A 15,945-nucleotide genomic window follows, 5' to 3' on the forward strand; every position below is an offset into this window, starting at 1 on the left:
GACAGATATTCATCTCTTTTCAAGTACAAGAACATGCTTTTGAATAACTCAATATGTGATACTGTAACAGTACTCCAAGCCAGCTCGTTTTAATCAGTTGTATCAACTCTCAGAGCGGAGCTGCCATATACACATCATCACCTTGTGCGTTTACCTTGCTGGTATGTAAATACAAAGAGCTACATTTGGGCTGCCTGTTCTGCACAAAGGGAAAGAGGTGATCCCTGGGGACAAGGCCGCCTGACCCAGGTCCCCCTGAACCTCTGAAAATCACACCTCAGGTCTGCCATGCAGCCGCCCTCCTTGCAGCAGCAGATCTTTCAGATGGTGAATTTTAGCACGTACCCAGCCCAAACATTCCAGCAAGAGCTGTGATGTTACTTGAGGAAGGAAGGAAGGAGGAGGGGATTTTACTACAGAATGACACTCTATAAATATATAAACAAACAAACAGACAAATCAGAGAGGAATGTCCCTGGCTTCCTGCTCCTTGCTGTAGGACCAGCTCCTGGAGACAGGAATTAGCAGGCTTCCCAGCTGTGTCCCAAGAAGAAAGGAGTTAGAGGGGGAATTCAAGATGAGAAAACAGGAACAAGCCAGACTGACAGGAAAGTGTGCAGAGGTGGATAGGAAGAGGATGCTCAGATTCAGAGGAAAAAAGCAGCGATGACAGAACCAGCAGGACTAACTTCTAGGTAAAGGAGGACCAATGCCCTAGAGCAGAAAAGACTGGTCTCATGCAGTCCAGGGAAAATAAAGCACACAAGGACTGGTTTAGGCACTAGAGACATAAGTAGTTACGAGGCTGGCGCATGAGTGTGTGTGAAATTAAATCGAATTGTCCAATGGGAGCAAGGAGATGAGGTGATATATGCAACGACTTCCCACCTGCCATGGACAGAGGGCTCAAGTCACACATGAACAAGCTGCCCCAGGCAAAGGGTTACGCATCTGTGAAACACTAGTGGTTCAGAAGGAAGGTACTACTCAAAATAGTTTCTTTGGTAAGGGATGTTTTCTGCTAGGGATAGGGGGTTGCTTGGTGCATGATCTCAAGAAACATGAATATCACGTCTGCAAGAACGTAACAAAGCAGTCAGGGAAGATATTCACATTCACTAACCTTCATATATGGTGATGATATGAGGGTGGCTGAGGGATGACATGATCTCAATCTCCCGTCTGATGTGAACCATATCCTGTTCATCCTTAATTTTGTCCTTACGAATGGATTTTATTGCAACCTATAAATTCAGGAAACCAAGCATTATTCTTGGAACTGAACAGATGCATAGAATACATTAAGAAGAGTTCAACAAAATAAATACAGATGTCAGATGTTGGTAGAATGTGGAATGACCAAAGAAAAGCTTTAAAATACAAACCTCCATGCCCCAGCTCCTTCATTTTATAGCAATAAATACACTCTTACCACAGCAAGGGGTTACATGAAGTTTTAGGGTCTTCAGGAGTGAGGACTTCACTGACAGGGAACACAGCATCTTTTAGAAAGATCTCTGTGTTAGCCTAAGTATTTTCCATCTCAGGCAAATGGCAAAACTCCCAAAAGATTTTGGTGGGAAGTATATATGCTTAGACATGATTGCACCTGACAATTTCAAACACCAGCTTTGGAGACCATCTCTCTGAAATAAGGCTGAGATCTCTGATGGACCAGAGGTAGGGAATCCACAGGGCCTATTACAAATTCATATTTGTCCATGTTAATACATAGAGGATCACATTAATACAGGTTGCTCCATGATTCTCTAATGTAGGCACTTTGCTCAGGAATTATGACTTATTTAAAAACTCAGAAGAAACAGATCTTCGAAATCCACATCTAAACTCGTCCTCATGTAAACCCAAGGCTTTCAGGTCCTACGCAGCACTTATACAATCACTGTAAAACCATATCCTTCCTGCATCCTTCCTCAATCAGCAACCCTTTTTTCAAGCACATCGTGTGACTGGGTATCTTTCCAAAAGGCAGGGTGGGAACAGAGGAAGTGATAGCTGAACTTGCAAATTATAACAGCCCTTGTGAGTGTGTGTGTATGTGTGTTGCCTGTGAAAAAAAGAGCTTATCTGAACGACATGAAAAATCACAGAGGTCAGCTCATGCCCTGCAAGAAATGCAGAAGCCAACAATGGAGAGAAGCTGGTGGGAGAGGGAAGGCGTGGACATTGTGCACACTGAATGGCAGCATGGCCTTTATTATACTCAATATTTACCCTGCTTTATTTTTGTAAGCCAGAGTTCAAGGAATAAATTACCAGCTACTTTAAAATCAACAATAAGTCTTTGAAAAACATCACTGACCTGCTGAGATGACCACCCTTTTATGGGTAAACAACACTTTCGTCATTCTATGCAGCCAGCTACTGCAGACCTCTCTCCTGGGAAAACATTTGTAAATCTCTGGTTTATATGATTGCCCTAGCTCCTTCAGAAAAATATAATTTCACTGCCTACTTCAGTAATTGCAAGTGGCATGACTAGTATTGTTTTCATTATATGATGTAGCATCAAGGATATTGAAGAAAGAAGGGAAAAACTTACAACATTATAAAATTGAAATATACATAAACAGGAGCTAGTTTAAAGGATCAGGTTTCCTACAAAGTCTTCAACTCTGAAAAGCAACATTGTTCGAAAAAGCATTAAGTACATGTCCCATCCCCTCAAATTCTGACAGATTTCAGCACATGCTTAGAATTAAGCTCATGCTCAAATCTTACCCCACTTTGGGACAGCAGAGCAAAAGCTAGAACCCAAGGGACAAACCGATTTGCATGTCAAAAACCATACAATTATTTTCTTGCTCTTGACCCGAACTATTTGGTATAGAGATTTTAAAAGCAACAACGTAACTATGATCTTATCCACGTAGCATATATTTCTAGAAAAGGTAACACAACAGACTTTAATTGAATGAATGATCAACATCAAGTAATTCTGGAGATGAAGAAAGCAACTAACACTGAAGATGAGGTTGAATTTTCTCCCCTTCCCATGTTTGCACTGGATAGCCTGCAAATGCAAATACACCCTGTATACAAGAAGTGTGTGGGCGGCTCTTGAAGTATCATGTGGATTCCTGCCACAAATAAATATAGACATGGGTAAGAAAACATTTTTTATTAAACGACAGCCTTGTACTTGGCTCTAAAGGAGAATTTAAGAAGGCTTTAATTGTCAAATATACAACAGGGAGCAAATCTTTCACCATTCATGCCTGGTAAACAGCACCCCAGGGGGCACACCAATCTCCTCCTAACTTGACTCTGTGCTTCACAGACAGGACTTTCGTTTGTCTACACCTAATTACTTCAAATGCCTCCTTGGAATAACTGCACAAGTGAAAACATATATATTTTTAGATATAAAAATGCAAATGTGATTGAAAAGCACGGTGGCACTCTGTAAATACATGTTTGGATTAATCTTCAAATGCAAACAGATGTGTTGCCTGGGAACACATTTTTTAACAAGACCAGAGAGCTTACAGGCTTGCAGCTCATGCTGCAATGTCGTTAAGGCACCTAGAAGCCTTCATTTAAAAAGGCTATTCCTTTTTTTGAAGGATGGTACTTTGAAGATGGTACTTCACCTCTCCTGAAAACAGCCCTTCCTAGTTGCAGGGGTAGAATACAGCAGCCCAGCCAATGTACTTGGGATTTTGTCAGTGACATTCAGGCTGCAAGATCTCATCCCAACATAAGGAAAGAACACATGCCAAAAGTATCTCCCAGCTTTTAATATTCAAGACTTTCTCTTCCCTCCCTCAGCTACTTCAGATCACAGTGACCAGCATTTAGAAATAGGCAAAGACACTCAGCAGGTGTGATCTATCTCAACGCCAGCAGTGCCAATGGATCCTGCTAAGCATCCACCTGCCCACGCTCAGACCATACCCTGCAATCCTGACAAACAGCAAGAGCGCTGTGGGAGAGGCAACGTCCCTTAGCCAGGGCACAGCACGTTGCCAGTACGAACACTCCATATTAGAGCAAGGCTTCAGACACCCACACGTACCAGCGAAATACTATCACTGCCTATTTGTGCAGCACAGGAGCATGCTCAAAGCAGAGCGCAGCCGTTTATTAATTAAACCTGGGGAGGGAAGTGGTGAAACAGCACTATTCATCCCCTTTTAGGAGATGAGGAAATCGAAAAGGAAAGCCGAGGTGACTCGTAAAGGAAACAAAGACAGTAGCATCTCAAAAATAGCTGCCCGCTTCTCCCTCCCAAACGATGCAACATACCACAGGGGTACCTTGCTCAACAAGCAACCTGATTATTGAAGGATGATTTCTCAAACCATTCCCCCATGTCCCATTGCTATTTTCCCCTTCAAAAAGAGACTCAGGGAAGGGAAAGGTTCAAAGGTATCTTAATAAATACTTTATACCCCACGCCATCTCCCTGGTGGCCTGCACAATCCCCAGGTGGACAGGCTCCACATCTCAAAGGCTATCAAGAGCGCACAGACTTGCTGGTGATATGGTCTGAAAGGCCAAACAGCGAGCGATCACTGTCAGCAGACTGGCACTGTCAGAGGCAGCATCCTGAAGGAGGATTAGTGGAGAAGCAGGACAGCGTTTGCTCCAGCTCCTCCCCTCTAAGAAAAGGATTTCTGCCAGCCTTTCACCTGCATTAATCTTCTCAGATCATGTCAGCAAGGGTACTTGGGCTTAAGTCTACTGATACCAAAACCACAACACAAACAAGAAAGAGGGCCAGGTGTTTGGGGTTTTTTTCAGTATTTCATGGAAATGTTATGATTTGTAATCCCATTTTAGGTATTTATTTTGTATTTAATTGTTTTCACCTCTCCAAGCAAAGTAAGATCTTTAGCTGTATGTTCTGGTCTCAGGCTGTAAAACAAGTCTCTCTTCCAGATATCCTATCTGCAACAGAATTTCTTTCATGAAATCTGTTTTACTCAGAAATACAGTCCAGAAAATACATTTTCAAAGTGTGCTTATGCTTTTAACATCAGACAGAGCTGGCTCCATTTCTCAAAACCCCACTTATAGGACTGCTGCCAGATACAGTACATGATGAACATGAACAACTTAAACCTAGTAAGAAATAATCTTAATTTAGAAAAACCTTATGAAAGAACTTGTTTGTTCATTCTTTAGGTCTTTTTCTTTCTTGCTTGCCTGCTTACTTTCCTTGCTTTCTCTGAAAGCAACAGCTCCACTGTGTGCAACATCAAAATTTATTAAGGGTCACAGCCTATGAATCAAGAGTAGGGCAAACCCAACATGCTTTTTTACATCAGCTACATTAACTACTCCAAATACTCCAGCACAAGATCTGCAGAGAATGTGCTGTTAGTCCCTTCGGTACTCTCAAAACACTGTACTTACACCTCTACTACACTCTCTCAATATATTTTACTGGTTTTAAGACTTAGATAATTTAATTATAGTATTTTTAGTAACTTTACTAGTAAAGGAATTTCTATTTTTCCTAGCTTCTTGTTCTAATGAGAATTTCAGGTAATTCCAAGACCTTGCACTCAGACAGAGTAGCATATCAGATTCTTAATAATGAAATCCAAAGCCTCTCACCCCAACAAACCAGGTTCAAGTTCACCCAAAGCCCCTGTAGACACAGTATTCAATCTGGCAAAACACTTTAGCACATGTCTCACTTTACACATGTGAGCAGACCATTGACTTTTGTGGGCTAGCTCCACATGCAAAGTTAAACATATGCATAAGCACCAAGGTCACAGCTCAAAACCAGGCCATGTGATGGTCCCTCTGGGGAACAATACTGGCTGTGTTCACCAGTAACATCCTTGTTATCTTTCCTGCAGCTCTGATGGCAACACGGTCCCACACATGGGGTTTGACAGGCAGAAAGGAGCACCAGAGATGCCAGTTCTGGTACCAGCCTCTGCTCAGAAGCAGGTACAGAGAATACCTTCTACAAAATCGTATGGCACAGGGGAGAGAAAGCAGGGGGTTGTAAATCTCTAATATGACCAGGCATTTCCACACAGCTCTGCATGAGCACAGCCTCTGCTCCACCGTTGCTCTGCCTTTCAGAAGCAGATAGGAAAGAGGGAGCATTGCTTTTGGCTTCCCATCCCTCTGTGAGTCAGCTTGCAGAGTTTGCTGGGCAGGAAGCACAGAGAAATGAGCTGCTCTCTTCAAGCCTGCAATAAATTACCTGTCTCCGTTTGCTGGAAAGAGGATTTATACTCACTCTCTGAACTGGTGTAAGGAGATTATTAGTATTTTCCAACACATTTAATGCTTCTTTGCTTTTTTTGGTACAAGTAATGTTAGTTGAACTATAAATACTTCAAAAAGATGACAGTTGCAAAGGTTTCTGTACATTCAGTCCTATCTGTAAGAGAAATCTCTTCTTTATGAGATTCTCGACTGCTGGGTTGAATAAAATGGGTGGAATTTTTTTTTTACAGACGCAGATCAAGACCATCACATACAGAAAAGTATCTTAAAGTTTAAACATCTGGAAAAGGGCATGTCAGACAATAGGTGCCTATTTCCATATCAAATCCGTGTTTGCTGAGTCACTGGTGGCACCATCTTTTATGGGATGAGCAACAAAGCTATATGTTCATCAAAGTGTAAGGCTGTTTCTCTCAATTTCAGGAAGTTAGTTCATGCATGTGTTTTAATCTAATGAACCTACGTTTGCCTCATTTCCAGATGAGACACGTGAAACACAAACAAAGGCAGAACTAGCCACAGTGCCAAAAGTCAGATTTTTAAGTCAGCTAGTGTTGTAAGCAAGTCTGACCACCTGAACAACAAACCACTGAACCTTCCCCAGCAATTTCTGTGTACAGTACATTCAGTCCCATTGAAAACAATCTTCCACTCTTCATTATCTATGAAGGCTATTTTTAGGACTGTGGTGAGATATGGACAAACTGCTTTTTTTCCACTGTGGGGGCTGTGACTTTTAAGCTGGGTTCCAGCACTTGTGCATACCACTCATGCTTGAGCAAATTCCAATGGGCTCCTGCAATAATACTATTGTGGACAGTCAGGAAAATGACATCGGTATAGAGAGTACAGTGCTCCAAGGAAGGGAAACCAGCTTGCTGCCACCAAGAGCTATGTCAGAAATGTAACTTAAAGAAAATTATTAAAAACGTTTTCCTTTGGGTGAAGAGGGAGGGGAAGGTTAAATACACATAAACCTCTCCTTTCCGAAAACTGTGAACTGAGGCCATCCCCACCCAGCAATGGGAAGTGGGTGAGCCCAGCTGGTTTCACAGCTCTGCTTCCTTTCTTTGAGAGCTGGAGGTGGGAAGTGCAATGTACCAAGTGCCAACAGGGCGGGGGGAGGCAAAGAATAGGTTGATCAACCGTGGGGGAAGAGAAAAGGAGAGCAGAGGATGTTTGGGAGTGGGGAAAGAAAAGGCACATTGTTCTTTCTCCAGCTCCATGGAGCTGAGCAAGAAAGAATAAAGACTGGCACCATATTATGCTTTTTTTTCCAGGGGAGTCTTTGCCTATGGCTCCTGGCCCAGACATAACCAACATATGAGGAAGAGAAACAAAACTATCAAACTGGGTGGTCCCTGAGGTTGCTGCAATCAAATGATAAGGAGGGGAATGCTGATAATGCAGTTGCATTGAAATGGCACTTCCACAGATGGCACAAAGGATAGAAAGGAAAGGCAGGGGATGGGCTGAATAATTGTCTATCTGGCCTCTGGACCTTCCAGGTGGGAAGAAAAAGCCATGAACAGATATCCCTAGACAGAAGTCAAGCATCCAAAGTGTTCTGCAAAGGTATTGTCATGCCAACTTCTCCTTCTAAGCCTCTTCCCAGATGAGTGTATCTTTGCTGTGTCCATTTGCTGGGTGGAAAAAAAAAGGTATCCCGAGACTTTAATCCCAGGCTAAAAGCAGTAATAAAGAGTAGGACGCGCAATTCTAAGAACAAGCTTCCGTACAGTCACAGAAAACATTTCAAGCACTCACTGAAAAATTGGACAAAGGGCCACTGTGAGATCAAGCAAAATTAGTGCCTGGCATTGTGCATTTTGCTAACACATCTCCAAGACCTCTCTCTCTTCCAGAGAAAGAGTAAGGTTGACACAATGCCATTGTTTCCGAGATTGTTACTTTTCAAATCCTAAAAGCCAGATCATCTCCATGGTGATACTGCTGGAAGGCAAGCATGCAACAAAATTCTTATTAATTATTTATCAACAGCTCAGCTCTATTGTTTGATATGTTGTCAGACTATGCAGTAATCAGGGGAGTTACTCAAAGCGGTAACCAGTGCCATCTGCACCCAGTGAGACTCTGCTGATTTAAATGTTAGGGCTTGTGCTCATTACTCTGTTCCACTCCACATTTGTTCATATTATGGAAGTTACCAAAGACAAAACACTGTTGTTGTTGTTGTGAGCCAGCAGCTGCACACAAAGGGTGAGGATGCACGTGCCACAATGCACCTTTCAAGTTCATTTGCTTTTAAGAGGCAAGGGTATTTTTTAGAGCTGCAAACACCTGTGCCTATCTGCTTCGTTCTCTTCTTCCCAATGTATCACATAAAAGAGATAATATTTCTAAACACCAAAACTGATTTACTGCTGCTCTATCACTCACTGCCTGGAAAGAAACTCACTTTTACACCAAGGCACTAAAAGTCCCAAGTCCATGTGACATGTGTTACATAAAAGTTCTCTTTGCATAAGCTGAGACACAATGCGCCAGTGCTTCTTCGAGAACCAGGGTTCAGTTTTCCTTTCCTGGTTCTGCTGGACATAGTCACTGTTTTATCATAAATGATGATTCTTCAAGTGAAGAGGGATTAACTAATCACAAACGCTAGGCAAGGGGGTTGTATCTTCTTTATAGTTACCCCTTTACTGCCTGTGGAACCAAGTTTTGGTGAGCAGTATAAGGCATCAGATAAACACATTTACACTGCAGACAGACGAAGTGGGTGCCAGAAGGAACACGTACAACACCCTTCCTCAACTTCTCTCCTCACCCTCATACAGTGCCTATTAACAGGATTTGTGAGCACATTTCCTGAGTAACTACTGCCTTATTAGAATATTTACAGCCCTTTGTTATTTGGTACCTGCTATCCTCAGCTGTGTATGTGAAGCCTAGCATACACCATGCATCCTCTGACAAATTAACCTGGCAGACCTTTCTTCATTTAATGCTGAGAATCCTGGCCTCAAGTCTCCCTTACTACCAGACAGATCTTACAGCTCTGTATTAGTCATTTCAGGACTGACTTACCACTAGGAATAAAAAAAAAACCCAAAAAAACAACAAATAAAACCCCCACATTCATGGGTTTTAAAATAGATCCAATTTCCAAGACAATTTAAAAATACAATCTGGCAATCTGGTTACTGATTTTTTTCATAGCGAGGCAGTGAATCTTGGAAACAGGGAAAAGCAGGGAGGGCTGCCGAAATCAGGAATGGACAGTCCACTGACATACGTCAGAAATCTACCAAAAAACCTTCTCCATTCACAAAAGTTTTTCATACAGCATTACTGAAGTCCCGAGTCATAGGACTGTTCAATTTCAGGAGATCCTACAAGTAATCACCATCCCTAGCAATAATGGATTCATGCCTCAAGTTGCCCCATCTTATTGCTCCCACAAGCACGCTACCACAAATCTGCATCCACTTCAATCTTCCCTGATCCACAGTGAAACGAGTTTGCCCTGGTAGCAACAGAGGTTGCAAAGGATTTGCTGAAAAGCAGGAATCTGACCAGATGAGGTTATTAAAGACATCTTCCAGGACTGGAGCCCAAGGCTGGCATCCTGGGAAAGTCCATGTCACACGCAGACTTCACTTTCCTGGAGAAAAGAGTGGGACTGCTTACATTTTTCCTAATTCACTTCTAAATGTAGCTCCGTATTTTTCTGAATATCCAAAGAAGCAATATCTAATACTTCAAAATACTCATAACTCAGCCTGCAAAAACACGCATATACAATTGAGTTCTGGAGGACTAAAGAAAAGAGGAAAAAAATGGCCAAGTTGAAGTTTTAGGACTGTCATGCACAGATCGATGGAAGACCCTCTTTTCCAAAGTATATTAACTCACAAATATCCCATCCAACTACCTTCAAGTTTTCAAGGGAAGTTCATGTTTTGGCACATAAGAAACGATATCTGGAAAGAAACTGGGGTAGGAGATTTCCCCAAGGCAATGGAGGTTCATAACTGTAATTAAAAGAAATTTTTTTTTAAAAAAACCCTGCTTTACAACCTCAACTATGGATCGTACCTCCTTAATAGATGTTAACCAGCACTGAATGCCACATTCACTGAAAAGATGAAAACTGCATTTACAGTTAACTTCTGGTGAAGTTGCCAAGCAGATGTTTATTTTTGGCTTCCACATTTGCTAAAGCCAAATGCTACACTGAATTGGGATTTCACAAAGTCTAACTGCTTTTCTTCCAGGTTACAATTCTGTTGGAACCAAAAAGGAAAAATAAAGGAGGAGGGAGAAACGCAGGAAGAAAAAGCTGACTTAACTTTTAAGTAGGAAAAAAACTGGTAGCATCCATTTCGATCATGTCTGTTTATATCATAGTTTAAATAAGGCTAGAATGGTGCAATCATTATTGATCAGCTTCCAAACACAGCACAGCTCCATCCAGCACATACACAAAAGAGGAAAAGTCACTGGAAGCAAATCCTGTGTCAGTCAGACTTTTTAACTTCTGCAAGTCTGTGTGTAGACTGTTTAGCACTAATCAAATTACTGGCAAGTCAGGTTAAAGAGGAGTGAAGGAATTCACAAGCCCCAAGTTTACTGTTCTCAGTGTTACATGGGTATTACAGATTCCCCTTCCAAAAACTGGAAGATAGATTTCACATCAATTTTGAGACTTGATCTCAGAGCTACCACAGCTGCTGATGTAATGCAAAATGCTAACCTGGGGCAGCAGAGAAGGACTTTAATTCAATGTTGTTTTTTCATTGTGAATAAGCAGTGAACCACACTGAAGTAATCCTCCAAAGCCAGAGTGCACACTGTTTAAGGCACTGGTTTGAGGATGAAATGCAAAACAAAGATCCTGACTACTTTGTTACAAAAAGCCCTTTCTGACTTTCCTAAGAAGAGAGGTATAAAGTCCTGATGCCTGGATCTAGTTCCAGTTTGAAACTGACAGTTTCCTATAATACCTCCTAATAATTTATATTGGAACTGGAGTTATTCACACCCTCTAAGCAACTGCTGCAAATTATTGCAACGTGCTGCTAAATAATTGCTAAATAATGGTAACCTCAGCAGTTACCAGAGTCTCTAAAGTGATTTGGCACATGTTTAGGTGAAAGGTGCTATATTAGTGCAAGGCTGTAATTCACATTAAACAAGGAAGGGGGTGGACACTGTTTGAACTCTTTCTTAGAACTAGTTTCTTCCAAGAAGCCACCTGACAGACCATTTTTATTCATTGGTATGTTCTGCTTGAGGAAGCTACAGCTAAATAAATATAACTCATCTTATTGTCACTTTTTCGCTAAAGTTTCTGTGAGTTTAGAGAAGCCTAAGAATGAGAATGGCTGAGAGCTTTGCATATCTTCACAATGCCTCTTCTGCCACAAATGCGAAGTAACCTGGTATTGAATGGATCTTTTAATTTTGCTTTCCTGGTTCTGCATTCCTTCAGGAAAAAAAAAATAATAAAAAGACATGCTATTTCACCATGAGAATTGGAACAGTACAATGAAAACTTGGGAAGAGTTTTTCTTCTGACAAAGAAGCATCTGTATCTTCAGGCACTACAATGCTTGTTAAAACTCAATACCACACTGCTTGACCACCTCAAACTCGTAATTCATCCAGTTGAATTTTGAAGTCTGGAAAGATATTAATGTTTAGTTTATAGCACTTAGGCTTTTGCATTAACGCTGATGAGCTGGGATTCATTGTGCAAGGATGGTGGGACAGAGATTATATCATGGAAGGTACATAGATGTGTGTACACAGCACAGTTTGAAGGGTTAATGACACAGAACTATCAGAAGCACCTAGATATAGTATAGTTTTCTAAATTGATCCAAGGTGGATCAAAATATAAATGTCACTTCATGGTGGGAATCTAGTGAACCATAAACCCATATCCTATCTGGAAAAACTCTCGGAAAACAAAAAGATTGGCAGTCGTGTATCAAAGCCTCACTCAGGTTATTTGGCTCCAGGACTTGCAGAACACTTCGCAATATTAAATTTGTTTTTGTAAAAGCACTGCTTCAGTATTGCATTGTTCTGCCTGGATATCACCTATTCAATGGTCCTTTTTTGGAAGGGACCATCCTAGAATTTATGACAATGCGGTGAAATTGCTACAGAGGGAGGAAAGGAGTTTGCTAACATTTCTTCCCCATCCGTCTCTGATTTCTGAGAAATATTTATACCCCTGAAGGTAGAGGAACCTCCTGTTGCTCCCTTCTGTTTACTGAAAGTAAATTACCAAGGCCACCCTAACGGCTCAGTGGAGAGAGTAATGTAGGAACAGAAACACTCTTGCTCCCCACGGTCAGTTAGGCTTGGAATAGAAGTGAGAGGGTGAAGAATGAATTACTCTTTCCTACAATTAAGTGGCTGGTGATCAAGCAATTTTGCAGCCTTAAACACATAATTCTAGCTTTCCCTGCTAGAACAGGAGTTTGCAACTGCAGGCACTTGTTATAAGTAGTTATAGGGAGGGTTAAGTTTGGAGGGGAGAAAGAGCAAAGATGGAAAGCCTCTGGCAAAGAACTCCTCCACACCCTAGGATCTCCAGGACTGTTGCCCCTTTCTCTGGTATGCACCAACACTGTTTTTTGTCATGTATTTTGGCTGGGGCAGTTGAACAAGGGAGAATTAGCGCTCCAATGTCTGGGATCCCCTTGCCAAAAGCTAAGACGTTAGGTAGTGCAACAGCAGCCGTGCAGGCTTCCCACTTCACCCTGCCAGCGACCTTCGCACAGACTTGGACATACCACTTCAGTCAGAGCGAAGAGCAATTCCCTCTCACACTACTCTGTCCAGAAATTCATCCCAGCAAATACCACAAATCATGTCAGATCGAGCAGGACTATTAAAGCAGTGCTGCACAATGTGAATTGCTGCCCGCAAGGGACTGCAGCAAGAGACTGCCTAACCCACTTTGTTTAACTTTTTACTTAATCCTGAGAGGGGAAGCTGCATTACTACTCTGGAAATTACAACTTTAATCTCATTTGAACCATGCATTCCTCAGTTAACCTGCAGAAATAATTTAACAACCAACTCCCAAATAAGAAACATTTCTACATTTCCTGACAATATATTACCTCTGGTGCTGTGAAGTAAAAGAGGGTTTATTAATTTAACCGGGTTAAGGTTCTTCCAGTAGCCCAAAAAAATTCTGATTGCAGGCTAATTGCATGCGTTCCATCGGGTTTGCATTTTCACATTCCTCAAAGCAACAACAAGCAACACCACTGTAACATTGATAACTTCCAACCCACTCCCACAAATCGTTTGCACATATTGCATTCATCACTCAGTTGCACCGCGTTGTCCACGGCAGGAATCAATAGCGCTTTGCTGAAAACAGAGTAAGCTTCCTTTCCCCCTAACAGAAATGATTTTCTCAAGTTTGCTTTAATGTGCTTGGCGCAGCTCAGAGGTGCCAACATTCACTGGGTTGTTTAAACATCGTTTAGAGTATTGCTGGGCAGATAAGAAGAATGACTTGGGTGTACAGTAAAGCAAAGATATAGCAGTTTGTGCCAAACATTCAGTTATGGCAATACTTCATAGGAATTATTCTCCATAACAACTGAACTGTCATATCCTACAACTACATCCCAGGCAACCTCCCAGCTGAGCTCACTACGGTTGCTGTCTGATGTGCTCTACATACAAACACCCAGAACTACCCAGATGTTCTCTATGTAAAACCTTTGGTATAAAACACGCAGTGTTTCTTTCCAAAAAGCCATTACATTTGTTTAATGGACTCACAGTTCAACTAAAATATCCCGGAGCAGACATTTGACTGCAACTCTACTCTACAAGTCCCATCTGCATAAAGAAAAAAAGAAAGAAAAAGTAAATGAGAATGCTTTACGTTGTCTATGCTGTCCGTATGATCAGCCAGTTCATAAAATACAAGCTCTGCTCTACAGACAATAACACAAATGGCTTTCAAGTGTATTGTTTAGTCCTTGCCTGTGTTAAACAAATATTTCCATTGACACAAAGGGCCAAACTCTACTCCTCAGTTTACAACAGCGTTAATGTTACTGAGAGCAACATTTTACCCATGGACAGCACAGGGGATGCAATTTTTTGTTTTATACTTGGAGTAAGTGAGTAATGACATCCAGCAATGATAACCAGTTACATCCACGGATGCAGAGATTTCCTTTCATCTGAAAAATGCTGTAAGGAGGTTAAAGTACAGCATGAAATCCTTCTCCCCAGTGAATTCCTTGCAAGCAATGTGCAACCCACAATAAGGCACTTCACGGGTCCCGTTACACCACATCATCATGAAACTCCAGACAGGATGAACTGGGAGAATACATTTGTTCCATCAAAACAGACAGGTGAATAGAAAACTTTCAAGGTGTATAGAGTAGAAAACCCTGTTGTTGAAAAGATGGCTAGTCCCTGGCCTGGATATAAATGCACTGCACAGTCTAGCTGAAGACCCTTGTTTCTCCCAGACAGTGAGGACACAACAGCGACCAAGTGGTACCAATAGGTGATCAACAGTGGTACACAGTGGTGACCAGGCTCCAAGACACAACAGCTTTGGTAAAACTGGCACCATCCCTTCAAAATATGACTATAGCCATGAAAGAGGATCTTCACTTTATGAGCAACCTTCCTGAGGTGGTTACACCCATACAAGGAAGGGCTCAGCTCAGCGCACCACTGGGGCAGTGGTTGACCTCAGGCTCTACCCATGGCTCCACCAGACTTAGAAAATGAAGCGTTGGGAAACACTCCAAGTGTGGCTGAAGCGCAGCTGAGACAACAGGCTTCTACCAGAGTTGGAGATTAAACCTACAGACAATTCTCGTTATTTCACCTAATTTCAGCACCCCAAAGAGAATAAATGTACAAGGAAAGGAGCATGAAGGATGTCATGCCTCATGGCCTGGTTAAAAATGTGTCTTCCCAAGAAGACAAGGTGGATGCCTCTCAGTTATATCCCTACACCTGTCAGCTAAGCCAGTATTGCCTCCAGCAAGTAATTTTACAGGTGTTTTCACCTTGCAGCGAAGCACAGCTATCTCATGCTCCAGGCTGTGTGGCATTAGAGCGTGCACCAGCTGGGGAGGCTGAGCTCTTCCCTCTTCTCCTCCCAAAGGTTTTTTTCCCCCCATGCCAAAACTACAACAGCCCTGCTGAAAGCACTGCCGAATACCGCACTACATCAGGCACCTCCAGGCATCTCTGGACACCTGATGACCTGGTTCGCCTACACTTCTCCCTCCCCAGCCAAACTCTACTGGGGAAGTTACGAGATTTGATTTGTGCAGAGCGTGATGGAAAAAATACGCAAATAAATGACAGCTCCAAACACTTGCCTCAGGAACCGTGTTTTTAACAAATGCTTCGTCATCTTCCCCCGTCAAACTTGTGTGCAAAAGAGTTAATCTTTTTGCATCAACAACAAAATACCATTTAACAAAAAAGGACATTTATTTAGTTACTACATGGCTTAAACAGGTATTTTTACGCAATCCTCATTGTTACCTTTTGTGATCAAAAAAACCATTCAGACTCAGTTTTAAAATAACACTTGCACCTCAAGTAAAGGAACATATCATTCACCATCATGGGTTTCATGGAGATTAGAAATTGTAGCAAAGATTAAATCCTTTTTTTGCATTAGAAACATGATACGGAGGCTTTGAGTTCTCCATCAACAGCAGGACTCAGCTCTTTCCGATCTAC

General features: G+C 41.9%; 1 protein-coding gene across 1 annotated transcript in view; it reads right to left on the reverse strand.

Annotated features, from left to right (window-relative positions):
• Window positions 1-15,945, reverse strand: part of NUAK1 (NUAK family kinase 1) — a 49,226-nt gene that overhangs the window by 23,837 nt on the left and 9,444 nt on the right. The window contains exon 2 of the mRNA XM_069859700.1: window positions 1,124-1,244. Within this exon, the coding sequence (XP_069715801.1) occupies window positions 1,124-1,244 (121 nt within the window). The remainder of the gene's footprint in view (window positions 1-1,123; window positions 1,245-15,945) is intronic.

This window comes from Phaenicophaeus curvirostris, chromosome 1, assembly GCF_032191515.1.
Source record: "Phaenicophaeus curvirostris isolate KB17595 chromosome 1, BPBGC_Pcur_1.0, whole genome shotgun sequence".
In the NCBI taxonomy this organism is placed as follows: Eukaryota; Metazoa; Chordata; class Aves; order Cuculiformes; family Cuculidae; genus Phaenicophaeus; species Phaenicophaeus curvirostris.